Below are 23,163 nucleotides of genomic sequence, written 5' to 3'. Positions count from 1 at the left end.
ATTGGAAGTGATTTCTTCACTGTGTGAAATTCTAGTTTGTATCGTCCATTGCTTCGATTTCTCGGCTCTATATCATAGGTATATCTCGATGAAAGAGGCCTAATAAAAAACCACATGGTAAGCAGTGGCATGTCACCCTAGAAAGGTTTGTATCTGTGTTTATCGTTACAATCACTTACAAAAAAAAAAGAATGTAGACACCCTGTACAGAAACTCAAATATTAAACCATCGTGCTAAGACCTACCCTTCGAATTGGGATGAACGGTAGCTAGGTGCCAGTGATATATTGGACAGCATCCCAATTCGGTCTTACAAGACAGCCTATTTCCATAAATACATTTATAAATTGTCGGGAGAGTTATTGGGAAATAATGTGTGTTGGTATTACAAGGCACGGACAAATGATGAGAAAATAGAAGTAGCACTGGGAATTTTAATGTTTCAAAAAAGTTTTATGTTCTACTTGCGACCCGCCGCGCCCTCGCTTCGCTTCGGTAACTGTAATTTATTATTGATTTCTCCACTATTTAATGGATATTATTATACATATTATTATAAACCTCCCTCTTCAATCACTCGATCTATTAAAAAAAAATGCATCAAAATCCGTTGCGTAGTTTTAAAGATTTAATCATATAATAGGGATATAGTGACAGAGAAAGCGACTTTGTTTTGTAGTGATTACATTTTGACCACATTGTTCTCCACTACAAAAGTAATAATATATTTATCTATTGATTACGATTCTCTTATCGCGGATAATTGTCGAATTTTTATCATTAGTGGTTTGTGCAGCCAACATGGCGGTCACGAGACGTGTATACATTTTTGGGGCATTCCTACTCAGTGTACTGTCAGTGTTATTAACAGTCGTAGCAATTTCCAGTGATAGTTGGGTGAGTTGTGTTATTGTTCATTCGTATTATTGTGGACTTCGACTTATAGCATAAGTAAAATCACAAACTGGATATGGTGCCGAATTTACAACTCATCAGTGGTCACTGCAAGTATATTTTTAAAACATAAACGATCAAAATAGAAGATTAAAATCACAGAATGGCAACATCTTGATAGATTGTCGAATGTTATCAAATTATGAAGGATTCAAAAAAAACTTAATAGCTATCTATTTATTTAGCCTAAATCAACATTTACATTTAGAAATTAACACTAATAGTGCATCAAACTACTTATTAATAAGAAAGGAACGACAACTATATGACCCGTGTTGGATCGGGTGACACGTTCAATTCGTAATCTTGATAGACGCAAACACGATGTTTCTTCCCGGGATAAGGAGTTACTTGTATCAATTTCTGATTCTTAAATCACGACTCGACTAGTAGATCCGTTGTATTGCGTTTTTCTTTTTTAATACGTTGTGCGTAAAACCATGAATCAGCCAATGCAACATCGTGTTTCTTATAGCTGACACACCCCGCCATGCTGTTCTTCATTGATCACGGTAAGAAATATCCGAAATGTCATGTCAATCATTGGATCCTTTGTGTAACATTTCATCCAAAACCGTTGTCGGTAATTTCACTGGTGGTAGGACCTCTTGTGAGTCCGCACGGGTAGGTACCACCACCCCGCCTATTTCCGCCGTGAAGCACCAATGCGTTTCGGTTCGAAGGGTGGGGTAGCCGTTGTAACTATACCGAGACCTTAGAACTTATATCTCGAGGTGGGTGGCGCATTTACGTTGTAGATGTCTATTGGCTCCAGTAACCACTTAGCACCAGGTGGGCTGTGAGCTCGTCCATACATCTAAGCAATAAAAAAAAATGTTTTGTATGATTGAATAATTAAAATACACTCGTACAAACCTCATACAATAAAATTGAGACTGACCTGACGTCTCAAGATAGGCACTTCGATGTGATATGTCTATGGACTCCAGTTAAGTGGGCACGAGTTCTTCTTTTTTTTTTATTGCCTTTGTAGGCAGACGAGCATACGGCCCACCTGATGGTGAGTGGTTACCGTCGCCCATGGACTTCAGCAATGCCAGGGGCAGAGCCAAGCCGCTGCCTACCGAAAACGTGTAAACATCGTAATAAAAAAACAGTTTCTGTGCTATTTATAATGTTAATGACTATTGAAATTCCAACCTCTATCTCAAGGCAGATAGCGATATTAACGTTCTAATATTAATGGTTTTCAATAGCCATTTAATATCGAGTGAACTGTGTCCACGACTGACCATCTACAGGGTTTAAAAAAAAGTGATCATTATTAAGTTTTACATACATACAGGGTGTCCTAAAATTTAACGATGGTCGGGTGAATAACTACCCATGGAAAAACAAAATAAAAAATCCAAATCAAAGTTCACTAAAAGTTAAAATATTTTAAAATTTCAAGAAAAAAGATTGTTTATTTTATTTTTATATTAAAAACTACAAATGTTTTTGTCCTATTTGGAACTGCAATTAATAGATATGTTACTGAGGTAGCTAGTACAAAAAAAAAATGTGGGGATGCATGCAGCTCGGTCGCCCACTCAACCGCGAACCAGATACGAGGACCATGGTGGATTGGAAGAAGCTGGGCACGTGCTTAGCTGACACCGCTCCACCAATCCTCCCTTGCGGCCCGGATTCAACTCCATCCCCCGAGGACACCGTCGAATCCATAAACATCTTCACTGATCACGTCTCGACGGCGATCATAAGATCCTCGAAACAAGTCGATGTGGAGGACTGCTTCCACCGCATCAGACTTTCCCCCGATCTTAGGGACCTCGTAAGAGTTAGGAACGCGGCAATCCGGGCCTACGATCGATATCCCACGGATTCAAACCGGACTCGGATGCGTCGCTTACAGCGGGAGGTCAAATCCCGCTTAAGCGACGCCCGAAACGAAAATTGGCATAGTTATTTAGAACAACTCGCACCCTCCCACCAAGCATACTGGCGACTAGCTAGGACTCTCAAATCCGAAACTACCGCTACTATGCCTCCCCTCGTACGCCCTTCAGGCCAACCACCGGCTTTCGATGACGATGACAAGGCTGAGCTGCTGGCCGATGCACTGCAAGAGCAGTGCACCACCAGCACTCAATACGCGGACCCCGAACACACCGAGTTAGTCGACAGGGAGGTCGAGCGCAGAGCTTCCCTACCGCCCTCGGACGCGTTACTCCCCATTACCACTGACGAAGTTAGAGAAGCGATCCACAACCTCCAACCTACGAAGGCACCCGGCTCCGACGGCATCCGTAACCGCGCGCTTAAACTTTTACCAGTCCAACTGATAGTAATGTTGGCTACCATTTTAAATGCCGCTATGACGCACTGCATCTTTCCCGCGGTGTGGAAAGAAGCGGACGTTATCGGTATACATAAGCCGGGCAAATCGAAAAACGAAACCGCTAGTTACCGTCCGATTAGTCTCCTCCCGACGATAGGCAAAATTTACGAACGGCTCCTTCGGAAACGCCTCTGGGACTTCGTATCCGCGAACAAAATTCTGATAGACGAGCAGTTTGGATTCCGCGCCAGACACTCGTGCGTCCATCAAGTGCACCGCCTCACGGAGCACATCTTACTAGGGCTGAACAGGCGGAAACCCATTCCGACAGGAGCCCTCTTCTTCAATATAGCGAAGGCGTTCGACAAAGTTTGGCACAACGGTTTGATATACAAACTGTATAACATGGGAGTCCCGCAAGGCTCCGCCCTCTCCCCGTTACTATTTAGTTTGTATATCAATGATATACCCCGGTCTCCGGAGACCCATCTGGCGCTCTTCGCCGATGACACCGCCATCTACTACTCGTGTAGGAAGAAGGCGTTGCTTCATCGACGACTTCAGACCGCAGCTACCACCATGGGACAGTGGTTCCGGAAGTGGCGCATCGACATCAACCCCACGAAAAGCACAGCGGTGCTCTTCAAAAGGGGTCGCCCTCCGAACACCACGCTGAGCATCCCCCTCCCGACTAGGCGCGTCAATACCCCCGCCCCCGCCGTTCGCCCGATCACGATGTTCGACCAGCCCATACCGTGGGCCCCAAAGGTCAAATATTTAGGCGTCACCCTCGACAGTAGGATGACATTCCGCCCCCACATCAAGACGGTACGCGACCGTGCCGCCTTCATTCTAGGACGTCTCTACCCGATGATATGTAGGAGAAGTAAAATGTCCCTTAGAAATAAGGTGACACTCTACAAAACTTGCATACGCCCCGTCATGACCTATGCAAGTGTAGTGTTCGCTCACGCGGCCCGCTTACACCTAAAATCATTTCAAATTATCAAATTATTCAATCCCGTTTTTGCAGGATAGCCGTCGGAGCCCCGTGGTTCGTCAGGAATGTCGACCTCCATGACGACCTGGACTTAGAGTCCATCAGTAAGTATCTGCAGTCGGCGTCCATGCGCCACTTCGATAAAGCGGCACGACACGAGAACCCTCTCATCGTGGCCGCCGGTAACTACATTCCCGATCCTGCGGACAGAATGGAAAGCAGTCGACGTCGCCCAAAACACGTCATCTCGGATCCTCCCGATCCACTAACGGTGCTTTTAGGTACTTCAAGCACCGGTCACCGTTCTCGTCGAACCCGTCGCTTGCGACGAAGGGCTCGACGAGTAAATTAACTCTCAGACACAGCCCACTGAGTTTCTCGCCGGATCTTCTCAGTGGGTCGCGTTTCAGATCCGGTGGTAGATTCTGCGAAGCACGACTCTTGCTAGGGTTCGTGTTAGCAACATCGTCAGGTTGAGCCCCGTGAGCTCACCTACTAAAGTTAGGGTTACGCTGACATAGCCTCTCAAGGCTATCAGCTTAGGTAGGAAAAAATATATATATATATATATATATATATCTCAAGGTGGGTGGCGCAAATGCGCAAATAGCAGCGTAAACACGCTGTAGATGTCTATGGGCTCCAGTATAACCACTTAACACGTAGTGGGCTGCGAGCTCGTCCACCCATCTAAGCAATAAAAAATAATAAAAAAATAAGAAAAATAAAAAATTAAGTGACTCCACTACACTGGTTCTGAAATAGCCCTATTTCGTCCTTGTCTCGCATGTAAACGTTATTATGTGTGCGAAAGAAATAACTGCGAAGCAAAATAATATGATTTAATTTCTTGAAGTACTAATTTGGGAAGGATAACTGATTTATTTCAAATGTTTATCACTATTTCTTTTAGTAAAAAATATAAAAATTACATCATCAAAAATTAATCATGTTGTTTTCTCTTTGTACAGCGCGTTTTAGCATCGTTCCACTCGACGGTCGGCGTTTTTTTTTTTTTTTTTTTATGGTTGAAAGTTTACTGGTGGCCCGAAGGCCTTTCCAGTTTCACCAGGACAGGTGGGCGAGCAAAGGCTCAGCCAAGAGGGGTGGGATTTGCTAACAACTGCCCGAGCGCCTCCGAAGGAGACCTAACAACTCAAGAGCAATTGTTTCGCGAATGAATCTACTACCGGATCGGAATCGCGACCCGCTGAGAAGATCCGGCGAGAAACTCAGCGGGCTGATGCATGGGTTAGGTTGCACGTCGACCTCTTTGTCGAGTTCGACCAGTACGGTTACCGGGGTCCCTAAGCCTGCCCCTAGTATTAGAGCTGAAGGCATCTAATGCAAAGGTTATTGGATCTGATGGATCCGTAAGGACGTGTCTAGGGCGTCGACGGTGACTGGCTCCTGCATGATCAGGATTTGGGGAGTAGTCAGCGGCGGCAACGATAAGGCGATTATCATGACGACGGTCGGCGTGACACTGACGACAAAACAGTGCTTAATATGAATCTAAGCACTGTTTTTTTTTTTTTTTTTTCCACATGATATAATCGCCGGATCCCCACCCGCGCGGTAGGTGGGGTATGTGGGAGTTGAACCTCACTAAAAACTCCTGCCGCTCACAACCGGCACCCTACCTCGGACCGGGCTGGAGCCCAGTCGGGGCTATTGAAACGGCGGGACAGGGTTGACGCAGAGCACATTAAATCCATCCCACCGTCCCACGGACGCCGGACCGGTGGCCGCCAGCGACACGACCACCGGTTCCCTCGTTCAGCGGGCCGAGAGCCCGCTTTGATGGCGCCGCGTTACACCTTCCCCCAGAGCGGTCCGGGGAACGCGGTCTACCATAAGCCGGCTTCCTACTGCGGGTGAGCGTGCAAAGCACGCCACCCCACGTCTGGGTCTCTCCCCGCACAAAACGGGTGGGACCCCTAGCTCTTAGGGGGCCAGGTCACGGATACGACCCCGGTCCCGACCCCCTGCCCGGCGGCGGCGGGTTTCTGCGTAGTGAGGAGAGCAAGCACTGTTTTGTTAGGTTACTTTTGACGCGTTTACGCGGGATCTAGGATCTATATCGATGATAAATACGGTCATTTTGTTTGTTAAAAATTTTTTTGTTCTCTCGCTCTGGCTTCGTATGAAATTTAGCAATTGATGTTAAGCTTGATTCAATAGAGATTTAAAACACCCGAAGCTCAGAAAATATATCTGTACAAGAAAAGTAAATATAAAAGACATAGAAAAAGAAAGAAAGAAAAAGGCCAAAAAAGCAGGTACATTATAGGCTGAAAAGTAGGTTGAAAATAGTTATTATGTTAAAAAAATTTTTATATGAATCAAATGTTTATCAAGACAAATAATATGCATTAAAAAAAGATTAAGTAACGATAAACTTATCAAAATTATCGTAGCTTTCATTTAAAGAATGTCATGTAAACTTGTACAAATAATTAGATTCACTATCTAGTAGTGTTACAAAACATAAAATCGCGGTGAGTATCAATCACTTATCTCAACTAAATATTCGCATAAAAAGGATATTGAATAGTTTCGCGTTTTAATGACTCAGATAGCCTTGCACTTAATCAGAAGGTAAAGCGATAAAGACGAACTGTTTCGGTTGCACCAAATAACGGAAATACAGAGAGAGAGAGATAATACACTTTATTGCACACCAAAACACAATTTACATTCAAAAAACAATCAAAAAAGTAGATACATTTGTACAATAGGCGGTCTTATCGCTAAAAGCGATCTCTTCCAGACAACCGTTTAATTTACAGAAATTCTGGAAAATATAAAAATATAGCAGGTATGTTGTGGTGTACTATAGATAATACATTATTATAGAAAATATATACATACAATAAACAAAATATATACCGTTTACATATAATATGAAATATATACTAATATATGTACATACTTACATACAATACATACTAATATACCTATATACACATAATACATCAACAGTATGGAAATAATAACTGATGGGGGGGGGGGAAATATACTTGGTCTATACCACTTAGAACCACTGCGTTCATCCACAGTGCGTTTTCATATATCTCTTCTGCCACATGCCATCCGGCTTTGGAATGAGCTCCCCTCCACGGTGCTTCCCGAGCGCTATGACATGTCCTTCTTCAAACGAGGCTTGTGGATAATATCCCGCGTAGGCAGAGGCTTAGCTGTATCCCTAGCATTGCTGACGTCCATTCGCGACGGTAACCACTTACCATCAGGTGGGCCGTATGATTTTCTGCCTGGAAGGGCAATAAAAAGAAATCGTCTTTCTCCTCACCGGAAACGATCGCAAAATAACCACTTTGCTGGTAAAAACGTGGTATACTATTTAAACTAATAATTGGTTACAGGTTGTGTCGACAGCAACAGCAGAAATACAATCAAGGGACAGTATTATTCGCTATGGACTGTTCACGGGAGAGCTCACTCTAAACACACTTGTCACGCCAATGTCGAATGCTTTGTTCAGTAAGTTTGTCTTTAACTTATTTTGTGATTGTATAGTTTTTATTAGGATCTGTTTTTGAATTTCACAGCTGACTTATCTATACTAATCTATATATACCTAGTCAGGTCATAAGTATTGTCACACAGTAAAAACTTTTCTTTTAGAATGGTGGCCACAAAAATGTTTATTGAATTCGAATTTCGAATTGTTCATGAAAATAAAAATGTATACTTTTAGAATTTTACTCATTTTTAAATATGGAGTGGACGCTTAAAGAAGACCGTGTTGCAGTTATTGCGTTGCATCGTTGCGGTTACGCGCCAATTCAAATTTTTAACATACTGAAAATTTTGAATATAACCAAAAGATTCGCTTATCGTACCATCAAACGATACAATGAAGACTCTAGTGTAGATGACAGGTCAAGAAGTGGTCGCCCTCGGTCTGTTAGGACTCCAGCAGTGATAAAAGCTGTGAAGGCGCGAATTCAAAGAAATCCCAAACGTAAGCAGAAACTGTTGGCCCTTCAGATGGGGTTAAGTAGAACCACGGTGAAAAGCGTGTTAAATGAAGACTTAGGGCTTCGGGCATATCGAAGAAAAACAGGACATCGTTTGAATGCTCGTCTAATGGACCTGAGACTGAAGAGATGCCGCGCTTTGTTGAAGAGGTACGCGGGAAAAAAAAATCGGGAAATTCTTTTTTCGGATGAAAAAATTTTTACCATAGAAGAGAGCTACAACAAACAAAATGATAAGGTGTACGCACACAGTAGTGAAGAAGCGAGCAACCGTATTCCGCGTGTCCAACGAGGTCATTTTCCATCCTCGCTCATGGTATGGTTGGGAGTTTCTTATTGGGACTTAACAGAGGTACATTTTTGTGAGAAAGGTGTAAAAACGAATGCAGTTGTGTATCAAAATACAGTCCTGACGAACCTTGTGGAACCTGTTTCTCATACTATGTTCAATAACAGGCACTGGGTATTCCAACAAGATTCGGCGCCAGCTCATAGAGCGAAGAGCACAAAAGACTGGCTGGCGGCGCGTGAAATCGACCTCATCCGGCACGAAGACTGGCCCTCCTCCAGTCCAGATTTGAATCCGTTAGATTGTAAGATATGGCAACACTTGGAGGAAAAGGCGTGCTCAAAGCCTCATCCCAATTTGGAGTCACTCAAGACATCCTTGATTAAGGCAGCTGCCGATATTGACATGGACCTCGTTCGTGCTGCGATAGACGACTGGCCGCGCAGATTGAAGGCCTGTATTCAAAATCACGGAGGTCATTTTGAATAAATTTTAGTGTCATAAGAATCTATGTTTTGTTAAGTTCATTTTGGTATATGAATGGTTACATAATGAATAAACTTGTTTCAATTATTTTACATTAAACATGTGACAGAATTTATGACCTGACTAGGTATATACTTTTATACTAATATTATAAAGAGGTAATATTTGTTCGTTTGTATTGAATAGGCTCCGAAACTACTGAACCGAATTGAAAAATTCTGTCACTGTTTGGAAGTTACACAATTCCCGAGTGACACTGGCTATAATCTTTTTTAAAAAAAATTAGGGATCCTTACTAAAACTCCACTAATGTAACCCAAGGTGTAAAAAAATGCCTAAGATATTCTTTACATCGCGTGCGATGCGAAAACTATTGATGATAGAATAAAATTATGTACTACGACTTTGTAGAACATATTATTATTTACAAAAAGTGTTAGGACAGCATATGTCTAACTATTATAGTTATGCTGCAATAAGTGTTCTTTTATTTAAAAAAATAAAGAACGTCAAATATGATGAATTTTTTGTGAAAGACCCGAGCGGAACCGGAGCGGGCAGCTAGTTTATAATAATTGTGTTGAGACTTCATTTTCCTTATTTCTTCCTCAATCCGCTATCCGCGCCATCTGTTGACACTATAATAAAAACTAGGCGTGTGAAAACGATGCGAAGAGTGTGTGTAAAAAACTAAAACATGGTACCGGTGTAAAATAAAATTGTGATTTGTTTATCAATCAGCACATATAAATATCGTGTAAATATCGTGAGTGACTGTTTGTAATATTGATGGTAATATTGATATATGGTACATACACTAAAATAACAGTTTTTACATTTTTTGACTGTCTTTCTGTCTGTCTATCTGTCTGTTTGTTCCGGCTAATATGTGGAACGGCTGGACCGATTTTTACGAGACTTTCACTGATAGGTAGCTGATGATATAAGGTGTAGCTTTGGCTGCTTTTTTAGACTAGCTTCGCCCCGCGGCGTCACTTGCGGTACGACAATAACCGCGGGTAACGTCGCGAGACTCAGCTATTAATAATAAAATTTAATTTAAGGTAGGGTAAGGTCGGTAATAATAAGGTATTTAATAGTTTGAATAATGGAATAGAATATTAACAATCTTATCACAGACAAACATATCGAATATTCATTGTATAGTGAAGGCTCCGACAAACCGCATGACGGCTTGCGGTAAAATCACTTATTTTTTATTTATTTACTTTATTGCTATATATATATATATATATATATATATATATATATATATATATATATATATATATATATAAGTTCTAAGGTCTCAGTATAGTTACAACGGCTGCCCCACCCTTCAAACCGAAACGCATTACTGCTCACGGCAGAAATAGGCAGGGTGCACAGGAATCATCTCGTTTGTTTTTAAGTAGCCACTTACGTAGGCCCAAAATACGCCCTACCGTCCTCACACAAGTTAATCAACTCAGCACGTTTGATTTTTATTCCACAATGTTCGATACCTGCTTATTTGAATAGGCCCGGGCATACTCGCGTAGCCACGATACAAGTACATCCGACGTCTAGTTCATTAGGAAAGAAATGATTCATTTAAAATGGTCAATTTTATCTCATAACGAGTAGATAACAGAATATTCTCATAGTGCTAACGAACGTTGCATTCCAACACTTTTTTTTAATGAGAGCATTGACGTCATCTATATATTAATACGTGAAGCAAAAACTTTGTATCCCTTTTTACGAAAATTGCGCGGACGGAGGAGTATGAAATTTTCCACACTTATAAAGAATATAGAGAAGAAGTGCACAATGCCTAATATTTTTTTTAAATAATGCATAAAAGATACATTAAATCAATAAAGAAAACATTACACACACTACGTACATATTTGACGCACACACGCATGCATACTATTTATTGTCAAATTTTTGTTCTTGACGTCTGTCGTCAAATTGAGAATAGATTAAATATTGTTTGTCTTTGTTAATATTTTTTATAGTGTAAGTCTTGGCGAAATTTGTGATTATAGAAGTATAAAATACAATCATAATAGTGTACAAACTTACAATTCCAATTAATTATTATAGTCGAATTTGCGGGACCTCTAGTACTGATTAAATGTCTCTAATAAGCATTTTGTTTCGTTCGTAATTAAATAGGAGCATTTAAAGTTTATCTACGTACAGCGCAACAAGCGTTATATTGCGATCATAAATTGTATTCTACAAAGATTAAATTAATAAAGTGAGCGATAAATAAATTTCGGTGCTAATTCTTAAATCGCAAAGTTCGGCGTAGCAGATACGAAATTGCTTTAATTTTAGTTTTGTGGGTTTTAGCAATTATTTTCTCGAACTGACTGCAGATAATTTCGTCAATTGAGGGAATCCCGCGTAACCAGTGGACTTGAATGCGATAAAAGTATAGTTTGGGTCTCTTTTCTTATCTTCATTATATACAATACGCATGTGACAGGTAAATATGTAAACAGGTTGTAATTTTTTTTAAGCTATTTCATAGCTTCTGTCGCGGGCCTTGAGCCCGGCGACTGAATCGAGAAATTCCGTAACGCAAATAACCTGACACCCCCACTACGCCTACCACGGAATAGATAAATAAGGTTGGAAAGGCCTTTGCTCTAATTTTGTATTAGAACCAGTGTCGCCGCTTCATCCCCACTATTTTAATTTCTACACATACACATACTGTGATTACAGGTATTTCGCATACAACAAAAACACCCACACATAAATCTCAGGACAGATATTCGTTCGCAAACTAGCACAAAACACCCGTAGGCATACACACTCACACACGCAAAAAGGCAATAAAAATGTTCATACACGCTAGTGCTTGATAAAATCGATATTCTTTATCGATAAATTATCTGATGAATGAATGGAGAAAATGAAACATGAAATAAATATTGAAAAAGAAAACTATTTTACTTTTATTAATGACAAATAGTCACTGTCGCTGGAATAAAACGTATTTGTTAAGCAGTTGGCGCTTGCTATTAATTGCGAATGAATTTTTCAAAACTAAGTGTATTCTGATTTTTTTATGGTAAAATCATTTTCAGTAAAATGTTTAGAGCAAATAGTACTCGTCTTTGTCTCCAGTTTCCTCTACCTGTCACGTCAATCCATTGTTCCCTGGCGTTAGGTTCTTTAAGAAACCTAAAATTTTTAATTTACTGCATAAGTCAAATAGCATTTTACTTAGATTTTAATTCGTCTTTGACAATATAGTACATACCCGTAAATGAGAGGTCAACATGTCCCTTTATATTATACCTTCACATTAGTTCAATGATAATAATTCAATAATAATAATACATATTTATTTTACTCAAAATACGTCTCACTAAGAATATACTAGGTATCATTAATTAAATATAAAATAATGCAAAAATTATCCATGTCAAATGTAAATATAGTCGAGAATTCTGTCGATGATTTTATTTCACCACATGGTCACCTCACTATCGACAAACTGCACCACGGCCAATCAGGGCAAAGGCCGAAATTTCAAAGATTGAACCGTAGAGAACGCAATGCATGTAGTACATTGGAAGCTGACTTGGTCATTGCGTTCATTGGGCGAGTACACATCGCGCAATGTATGCTATTTATAACTTGCTGCAATAATATTGTTAATGTTGGCAATTTCATAATGCTCAGTATATTTTTATGTTTGAGACAAATAATATTGTAATTAAATGGTAATTTCGACTTACCGATCGAAAGATATACCTCCTCGCTCTATACTTGAGGTCTGATTTTTTGTTTTACAAGTTATAATTGCACAACACGGCACTATAAAACGGAGATCTGTTCGCCAAAGTAGTCCGAAGCGCACTAAACGCGGTGAATGAAAGAATCGGTCGAGTTATGTTTGTAGAATCATAACTGTGGCACGCTTGCCCCGCCTACATTACCATTCCAACCTTATTTATCTATTCCGTGACGCCTACTATGTAGCTCGCGTTCAATACATTCACACGTTGCGCTGGTGTAATGTTTGTGAATAAGCGCGCGGCGTGACGTCGCACTGCATGAGCATCATGAAAAGTCTGCCCATCTCTCTCTCACGCGGTCTAGCTTATGAGTGTGAAGGGGACAGTTAATGTTTTGCTTTTTTTAAAGTTTATAAATATAGCGTGGTCTTATTTTTATTATTGCTTTAATATTAAATTATTATTGTCTAATTGTAATTGCATAAGTTGATAAAAAATGCTTTGCAATAGCTTTACCGCGGCAGTCCCCGAGTGCCACGCGTCTTTTTTTTTTATTAATTTACTTCAGATTTTGCATCCATATCACTTTCGTTAACATTTCATATAGTATACCAGAATTAAATAAAAACAATAACTACAATTTCGGAATAAAACAAAAACAATAACAATAATTAAAAAAAATTGCAATTATTTTCTCGAACTGACTGCAGATAATTTCGTCAATTGAGGGAATCCCACGTAACCGGTGTACTTCAATGTGATAAAAGTATAGTTTGGGTCTCTTTTCTTATTCCCATCATATACAATACGCATGTGACAGGGAAATGCGTAAACAGGTTGTAAATTGTTTTTTTCTAATCATTTACTTCAGATTTTGCATCCATATCAAATTCGTTAACATTTCATATAGTATACCAGAATTAAATAAAAACAATAATTACAATTTCGGAATAAAACAAAAACAGTATGTAATAATAATAAAACAAAAAATTAAAATGAACGTCAAAGCGACCTTAACCTTAAGGCTGGTGATCCAGAGTGCTTGTTACGCCGATAAGAGTCGAAGGATCTAGTAGCATCTTGAACGCTCGAGAAGTACAACGCCATCTATTGTCAGATATCGGAAACACACAATACTCGAATTTGTGGAATATTCTCGACGATTCTAGGGATTTCGTCTCGACTATAAAAGCGTTGCAGAGATGGCACACAGTCAGTTAGTAATCGGAACTACTCGAAGCGAAACAGAGAACGGATCACCTGAAGTGAAGCGGAAGAAGCGGATTGAGAATTTTAAAGTGTTTGTGATTTAAGTGAAAGTGTTTGTGAAGTGTTTTAAGTGTTCTAAGTGATAAATACAGTTAAGTTAACAAACTTGTAATTCGGTTGAATTTTATTTATCCCGAACCCCAGCGCGTAACAGTATGTAATTGTCATTCTGTATCCTGAAACAGTTCTAAGAGTAGAACAATTATTCGGAACTCACAATAAAAAAATAATTACAAAAATGCTGTATTTTTTTTGTAATCTATATATTAATACGTGAAGCAAAAACTTTGTATCCCTTTTTACGAAAATTGCGCGGACGGAGGAGTATGAAATTTTGCACACTTATAGAGAATATAGAGAAGAAGTGCATAACGCTAATATTTTTTTAAAATAATGCGTAAAAGATACATTAAATCAATAAAGAAAACATTACACACACTACATACCATGTATTTGACGCACACACGCATGCAAACTATTTAATGTCAAACTTTAATTTTTGGCGTCTGTTGTCAAATTGAGAATAGATTAAATATTGTTTGTCTTTGTTCATATTTTTTATAGTGGCGAAATTTGTGATTATAGAAGTATAAAATACAATCATAATAGTGTACAAACTTACAATTCCAATTAATTATAGTCGAATTTCGACTACTGCGGGACCTCTAGTTTAATGAAATTGACACGACCCTTCCGGTAGTCACAACTTTCATTCAATATAAATAAATCTAGATTGTTTATACTGCGATTCTCCAATCGTGGGCTTAAAGAATAAACGATTACATGAAGTATTTCGTGTTCACGAAAGCCGTAATCAAAACGATAGAGCTTTGAGGGTTGCAAAATAATTTCGAAATTATTAATATTAAGCTCGTCGCGTACTTGTGAACGAGTAATGTAATAAAATGTTTTTTTTTTCGAAATTTATCGCTTACATTATTGTGAGTAATAAATTTCGTCTGCGTTCTTAGACGTGGTTGTTGCAGGGTCGTAATAAATATGTCGTGGATAACGACTTTTAGTAATATTAAGACGGTGGTTTTGATTTTAAATGATGATTATTTTAAATGATGAAATGTTGTTTTGATAAATATCACAAAATGAAGGGTAGACTCCGTAACGCCACAGTATAAAATGGCGGTACGTGGATAGAGTCGTGGCATTCCGTGTCAGACAGTCATTCCGTCCGTCTCAGTCAGTGAGTCTCTGACAGTCAGTCAGTCAGTCGGTCTGTCGGTATGTGCAACGAAACTGTCGGTTTATCCTGTCATTGTGAAAGTTGTGTGTTTTGAGTTTCAATAATTATTATTGAAAAGTTTTATTGACTAAACTGAGTTCAATCGAATACGAGTGATGACGGAACCTACCGCTCAGCCATCCCTCATGTGTGCCCACAAATAAATTATGTAGTGTAGATAAAGTACGACATACAAAAATACGGTCAATAACCAGAGCAACCAATGCGTTAAATTATGCACAAAAACTGAAGTGGAAATGGTCTGGTCACATCGCGAGGCTCAAGGATGAGAGATGGACCATAAAAATAACATTTTGGAAAGGCCCACTAGGTAATAGGAACAGAGGCACACCATTGACTCGTTGGGAAGCTGAGATTATAAGGACAGCCGGTCCAAGCTGGAAAAAGATCGCACAGGACACAATTGGGCATCTTTGGAGAAGGCCTTTACCCAATACGGGGTTTCTACATAAAACTACCAAAGTATACTAAATTTGTAAAGTGATCATATGTTAATAACTGTTAGAGTATTTAGTATTACTGGTGGTAGGACCTCTTGTGAGTCCGCGCGGGTGGGTACCACTACCCTGCCCATTTCTGCCGTGAAGCAGTAATGCGTTTCGGTTTGAAGGGTGGCGCAACCGTTGTAACTATACTTGAGACCTTAGAACTTATATCTCAAGGTGGGTGGCGCATTTACGTTGTGGATGTCCATGGGCTCCAGTAACCACTTAACACCAGGTGGGCTGTGAGCTCGTCCACCCATCTAAGCAATAAATAAAAAAAAGCATAGTAGAAAATAAAAGGCTTATTATTATTATTGTTACTTGAATTTTGAAGTTAATCGAAATGACCACGAAACGCAACTTCACAAGCGCGTCAAAATATGCGCTTCGTGTTTAGTCTTTCGAAGTCCGACCGGCGCGTTATTATTATTAATTTTTTTTTATATAAATAAATATTTTACTAATAATCACGCCACGTTAACTGTTCCCGTGATAAGTTCGTAAAGAACTTGTGTTACAGGTACCGATAACGGAAATAAATGTAAGATTTTTATTATACACATACATAATATATTTAATATACAACCATAACCCTGGAATAGACATTTATATTTGTCATACAAATATCTTCCCTTGCCGGGATTCTACCCCCGACCCACTGGTGTAGTGACCATGTCACTTACCACTACACCAGACGGCCGTTACTGTTTAACGATTTGAATAAAACAAATATTCAATACCAAAACGATTCATTGTGGACTCAAAACTCATTATAAAGGGTGTATGTGGGTTTTGAAATTAGCGTTCATAAACAAACAAACAGGGCAAGATTTGATATTGTTTTTTGGTTTTTATGAATATATTTTTTTTTTTTATTGCTTAGATGGGTGGACGAGCTCACCGCCCACCTGGTGTTATGTGGTTACTGGAGCCCATAGACATCTACAACGTAAATGCGCCACCCACCATGAGATATAAGTTCTAAGGTCTCAGTATAGTTACAACGGCTACCCCACCCTTCGAACCGAAACGCATTACTGCTTCACGGCGGAAATAGGCGGTGTGGTGGTACCTACCTGTGCGGACTCCCAAGAGGTCCTACCACCAGTGATTACGCAAATTATAATTTTGCGGGTTTGATTTTTATTACACGATGTTATTCCTTCACCGTGGAAGTCAATCGTGAACATTTGTTGAGTACGTATTTCATTAGAAAAATTGGTACCCGCCTGCGGGATTCGAACACCGGTGCATCGCTACACACGAATGCACCGGACGTCTCATCCTTTAGGCCACGACGACTTCGAATTTCGACTATTAATTGCTACTTTTATTCTTTTCGTGTTTCAGTGACCTGCCTATCCGAGTTCAACGCTTGTGCGTTAAGCTGTAAAACAGAGGAGAACGCGAGGATTATAGAAGTTAGTATTCCTTTTTAAAAAATCATCGTAAAATATTTTAAGCTGTATAGCGGTTGAGCCCACGTGGTTTGGTGTCATAGTCTTGCCTATATCTATATATCTATCTGCAACGCAAGTACTCAAGCGTTCCAATTTGAAGGCTAAGATGCCTATACTTTTTAACTCCTCTAGATGGGCAGACTATATTCTATTCCAATTACGAAGTCCCATGAGACAGATGTTATTATTATATTATTGTGTGTGTGTGAATTAATTGTATAATGATTTAGATTGACTGTGTATTTTTAAATGATGTTTAAGACCATGAAATAAAAACGATTATTATTTCGAACTAGCTGACCCGGCAGACGTCGTAGTGCCTCAATCGATAAATAAAAGACCTAAACTTTTGTATAAAATAAACTTAAAACAAACAAAAGGAATCGGTCCGACGGGGGACACGTCAAAAGATAAACAAAATTGTTTGTTTTTATTTAATTCCGAGCATTCTCATATTTATTCACCTTTAAAACCTTCTCTGGACTTCCACGAATAATTCAAGACCAAAAGTTAGTCAAATCGGTCCAGCCGTTAACGAGTTTTAGTGAGACTAACGAACAGCAATTAATTTTTATATACTTATATAGATAGATTAAGTATTATTGTGTTAGGAAATTGTTATTTGAATTGAGCAGTGTGCTCAGTGCGAGTTTTTTAACGTTCTCGATAACGTAAAAGTTAACTGGAATATGTATACAATTGGAACGTATATGAGTAAAATTTTATGCTGAAACTCGCACTAAGCACACTGTAGCATACATTAAACGTCTCACGCATTAACACCATTAGAACTCACGTGTAAATGCATTCTGGGATTGGTGTAGTGTAGACTTTAAGCATTTGTAGATAGTACCGGACTATTTTTAACCGATTATCAAAAAAGGAGGAGGTTCTCAATTCGACTGCCTCATAACTTTTGACAGGGTGAATCGATTTTGGTGATTCTTTTTTTATCAGAAAGCTGACGCTTCCCGTGTGGTCCGATTTCAATTTAGTCCAGTTCTGATAATGGTATCTCTGAGAAAGCCATATAAGTCTTAAATTTGCAATAAGTACGTGCGCGACAAATAGATGAATAACTCAATATCACGCCAACCGATGATTATTGTTTTTAGTGTATGTAGGTGTGGGTCTAAATGAAATTCACTATTTCTTGGGTTTAACTATACTTTTTATTTAATTTCTACAAGAGCACTTTAAACACGTCTTACTCCTAATGGCGGCGTCGTGCGAGAGAGCGAGCTAGAGCTACATCCGTCCCTTTCACACAGCATGCGTTCAGAATCTTTCACTCGTTCAGAAATGTTTTACAATAATTAGAAATGTTAGTAATAATTAAATAATTAAATCCTACATGTATATTAATTTGTTATGGAATATCTTTTTTTTCTATTTGAAGTCGGTTTTTGTTAAAGCATGTGTCTATTTACAATTAATTTATTATTGTTATTGCTTAGACGGGTGAACGAGCTCACAGCCCACTTGATGTTCAGTGGTTACCGGAGCCCATAGACATTTACAACGTAATTGCCGCCGCCCATCTTGAGATATGAGTTCTAAGGTGTTCAGTAATTGCGTGAAAATCATTTTTGCAGGTGGAAGCATTGGCACAAGGATTTAGACCCACACCGGCCTGCGCAGCTGTTACGGAAGTGGACCAAAACGATCCTTGTGAGTCGAATTTTAATTTTGAACAACGAGATTAATTGTTATCTATACTAATCTATACTAATATTATAAAGAGGAAAGATTTGTTTGTTTGTTTGTTTCGAATAGGCTCCGAAACTACTGGACCGATTTGAAAAATTCTTTTTCCATTAGAAGCCGACATTGTCCCTGATGAACATAGGCTACTTTTTTAATTTTTTTTTAATTTTTTTTTTTTTGTGTCATGTGTGTTTTAATGTTTCCGAAGCGAAGCGAGGGCGGGTCGCTAGTTGTATAGAAATTGGTAAGTTTTTACATCACTATGCTTTGAGGAGAAAATAAGACTTTCTATTGCGATGAAGGATTCTATCTTTTTTTTTATTGCTATATGGGTGGACGAGCTCACATCCCACCTGGTGTTAAGTGGTTACTGGAGCCCACAGACATCTGCAACGTAAATGCGCCACCCACCTTGAGATATAAGTTCTAAGGTCTCAAGTATAGTTACAACGGCTGCCCCACCCTTCAAACCGAAACGCATGCTTCACGGCAGAAATAGGCAGGGCGGTGGTACCCACCCGTGCGGACTAATAAGAGGTCCTGCCACCAGTAATAATAGCTTTTCTTTTCATTGTTTCAGTGTATCCGCCGCCAGTTTTGTCCTATGCTGTCTACGTTGCGGTCATTGTGGTACTGTTCGTTCAGCTCGCTTTCGGCTTAGTGGCTGCCTCTCTGGCCATTTTGAACGCAACGAAGAACCCCACTGAACCGATCTTCGGGTTACCAGGTAAGATCGTTTTTTTGGTATGCTTTGCACTCAATACCACTTGAGTTTTATTTTTTTATTTTTTATTGCCGTATAGGCAGATGAGCATACGGCCCACCTGATGGTGACTGGTTACCGTCGCTTATGGACGTCAGCAATGCCAGGGACAGAGCCAAGCCGCTGCCTACCGTAAAAAGTACACAAAAGTCGAGTATTGTGTGTTTCCGCTATCTTACAATAGATAGTGTTGTACTTACCGAGCGTTCTAGAGGTTACTCTATGCTTTGATATTCGTTCGGCTATTCGGCGGTAGATGGCGTTACTCTTACCGGCGTAACAATATAATAGGAGTAAATGACAGATGTCGCCTCAATTATAGACGCAATCGACAGTGCAATATAGTTGACAACATCTTGAAATTAGAAGAGTAAGAATAATTGAATAAAAATACAGTGATCAAATTTTAATAAATATGAAATTCAGATTAAATACTTTTTCACTAGGTAACAAACGTTTTAATGTCTACACTAATTAGAAAAAAAAGTAATTTGAAGGTTTTGACGTGACAACGTCTTATAGTTCGATGGAGCCGGCTGCACGCACGATAAAACATGACTCATGCGGCGTTACCTCACTCTGAGGCGTTCCATTTAAGGCTTGAAGTGCAAGCGAGCGCGCACAACGAGCGACAAAGAGGCACAATCGGCCTCCGCGTTCGGCGAACGTCTGTCTCTCTCCTACTTGAGTGAGCGATGCATCCGCGTGGACAGCTGCTATACAATAATACATTTACATCTTTTCGTCAAGTATGAAGTTCAGTGAAAAGTGAATGTGGTGTCAATTGTTTATGGCAACGATAATTGCGATAATTGAAAAATGAAACCATTCCATCAGTATTTTCTTATGACGTTGTCACGTTCAACTATCGTCAGTAAACCGACTTTACAGACAATCGATTTTATTTGTTTTTCCCTGTGAACCGGTTTTGTGGACGGAACATGAAGCGTGTATCATTCTCCAGGGTGTCTTTGGGCAAATGTCTTGACTGCACTACTTGGCTCGATTGTTTTGCTGATCTTCGGCATATACTGGTTGGTGTCAGGCTTGAAGGACCATCTGGCCATATCGTATATAGCGCTGGGTCTTTTCGTCCCAGGTCCAAGCTTAGGATACTCTTATTGGTAAGTCTTTCAGTTTGTGGTACTGGATAGTCCTGAGTTTAAGTTGTTACGTTCGCTTAAAGGTATGAGGCCAAACTCATTTGCAATCAATCAAAGACCCTTTGAATAGGAATGCACAATTACTTCGTCAATTAAACAGACATGACGGTCGTAGCTGTTAGTGTGGACTTACATTAAGGCCCTTTCACCAATAATTCTGCAAATAATAATTATAGCAATAATAATAATGGGAATCAGACACTGATATACATACTTATTTATTTAAAAAAGTACTGCCACATCACAAACATCTAACATTGAAAAGAAACTTAAACTATTTAGTTTATGGCCTGATGCATGTGACAACAATGGCGTACATAACATTGGCAATTCATCGGCTCGAAAATGGAATACAATAATAAAAAAAAGACGTGTGGCACTCGGGGACTGCCGCGGTAAAACTATTGCAAAGCATTTTTTATCAACTTATGCAATTACAATTAGACAATAATAATTTAATATTAAAACAATAATAAAAATAAGACCACGCTATATTTATAAATATTAACAAAAGCAAAACATTAACTGTCCCCTTCACACTCATAAGCTAGACCGCGTGAGAGAGAGATGGGCAGACTTTTCATGATGCTCATGCAGTGCGACGTCACGCCGCGCGCTTATTCACAAACACTACACCAGCGCAACGTGTGAATGTATTGAACGCGAGCTACATAGTAGGCGTAGTGGGGGTGTCAGGTTATTTTCGTTACGGAATTTCTTGATTCAGTCGCCGCGCTCAAGGCTCGCGATAGAAGCTATGTAATAGCTTAAAAAAACAGTACTATTTGTTGAAATATTAATAAAATTGTCTAATAAACGTCATGTCATATCAAAAAGCAGTGAACAGTATACTTATATACAACAGTATACTTATATATACATTTAAATTCTTAACTTAACTTAACACCCAGATATAGATCAAACAAATATGCTTATCACTAGAATGCTGGCCAGATTTGGGAATCGAACCCACGACTTTCAGCCCAGCAATTAAGAGCACCAACTACCGCACCACCGATCCAGTCAAACTTTTAAAGATATTTATTACCACTGGTATATTTAGATTTTATTGTTTCAGGATCCTGATAACTTCAGTATTGTGCAATCTGATAAACGTTTGTCTGATACGTCTAAGATCGTACCTGTTAGAAAGAGATCCGCCACCGCCAACCATTAAAGTCGACAATCATTCCGACGGCACCATCTTTCTATATTAATATCTACCTTACTCATAAATTTATCATTAAGAACTCTCCAATAAAGAAATTTAGGAGATGGGTGGACGATATTAAGGCAGCTGCGGGAAGCACATGGACCAGAACAGTTGAAAATAGAAGCTCATGGAGGCAGTTGGAGGAGGCCTATGTCTATAATAGACAAACAGACAGAAACTAATAATAATTTAGGTACAAAAAAAAGAAATCTTCCATAAAAATTTAAGTAATATTAATACCACTATTTAAAACATATTATAAAAAAAAAAACAGACGAGTTTTTTTTTTGGCGCGTAAACGTGAAAAAATTTAGGCGCACTGAATTTTAAAATTTGTTTTAAATATTTTTAACATAGTAATTTAGTGTATTGTTTTGTAAAATAATTTCATAGTATATGGTGGATAAGTTTGTATAAATAATTCGCTATGAGGAGAAGCGGGAAAAGGAAAAAAAAGAGGAAGGAAGATGAGAGCGAAACGGACGAAGGGGAAGAAAATTGTTTCTTTTCCAATACTTCGGACTCAGAAAGTTTTACACCAGAAATTGATCCGTATAAACCTTTTCAGGTTGAAAATTATCACAGGAAGTATCCGGATAATTCCAACAAAAATGAATTTATCGTATTTCTTTCTCATATAGTTGATGATCGCACATTCACTGACAAAGACCGCATGTATCTTTCTCAATGTATTCGCAAACACGGCGTCTCAGGTGTTTTACATTTGAGAACAATCAATAAATTTAAAGTTGGTATTACTTTTGACCTGGCCAATAACGCAAATGTTTTCTTACAAAATAAGAAGCTATTAGAAGAGCTTCGGTTAAAAGCAAGCATACCGGCCTCCGATACTGAAATTACTGGAGTGTTAACTTCAGTACCAGTAGGATTATCAAATAAAAAAATTTCAACTTTAATAGGTAGCTCTCGAAATATCATTCAGGTTCGTAGGTTTATGCGTAGGGTCAAGAATGACAACGGGTTAGTCACATTTCAACCAACACAGACAGTGGCAGTGACATTTGCTTCGACACAACTCCCACAGTACGTATACTTGGATTCTTGGC

General features: G+C 39.1%; 1 protein-coding gene and 1 long non-coding RNA gene across 2 annotated transcripts; one reads left to right on the top strand and one right to left on the bottom strand.

Moving 5' to 3' along the window:
• Positions 1-698: 698 nt before the first annotated feature.
• LOC114248684 (uncharacterized) lies at positions 699-22,496 on the top strand. The gene is made up of 7 exons (XM_089738920.1): positions 699-897; positions 7,643-7,760; positions 17,141-17,211; positions 18,846-18,921; positions 19,538-19,684; positions 20,685-20,844; positions 21,962-22,496. Exons 1-7 carry the CDS (start codon positions 802-804, stop codon positions 22,098-22,100), a joined length of 807 nt encoding a protein of 268 aa, XP_089595046.1. The 5' UTR covers positions 699-801; the 3' UTR covers positions 22,101-22,496.
• On the bottom strand, positions 12,366-12,999 carry LOC149499741 (uncharacterized). The gene is made up of 2 exons (XR_016325517.1): positions 12,779-12,999; positions 12,366-12,680 (listed from the first exon to the last, which is right to left on the bottom strand). It is a non-coding gene; the product is annotated as an uncharacterized LOC149499741 (long non-coding RNA).
• Positions 22,497-23,163: the final 667 nt, after the last annotated feature.

Source organism: Bombyx mandarina, chromosome 26 (assembly GCF_030267445.1).
Source record: "Bombyx mandarina strain Sakado chromosome 26, ASM3026744v2".
NCBI classification, from domain to species: Eukaryota; Metazoa; Arthropoda; class Insecta; order Lepidoptera; family Bombycidae; genus Bombyx; species Bombyx mandarina.
This window is presented reverse-complemented; position numbering and strand designations above follow the sequence as displayed.

What these genes read in the sequence shown, in the direction of transcription:
- LOC114248684 (XM_089738920.1), top strand. Translation starts at nt 802, where the DNA reads ATGGCGGTCACGAGACGTGTATACATTTTTGGGGCATTCCTACTCAGT. An exon ending in AGTGGACCAAAACGATCCTT is followed by an intron (nt 18,922 to 19,537) that starts GTGAGTCGAATT and finishes TCATTGTTTCAG; the next exon opens with TGTATCCGCCGCCAGTTTTG. An exon ending in AGCTTAGGATACTCTTATTG is followed by an intron (nt 20,845 to 21,961) that starts GTAAGTCTTTCA and finishes TTATTGTTTCAG; the next exon opens with GATCCTGATAACTTCAGTAT.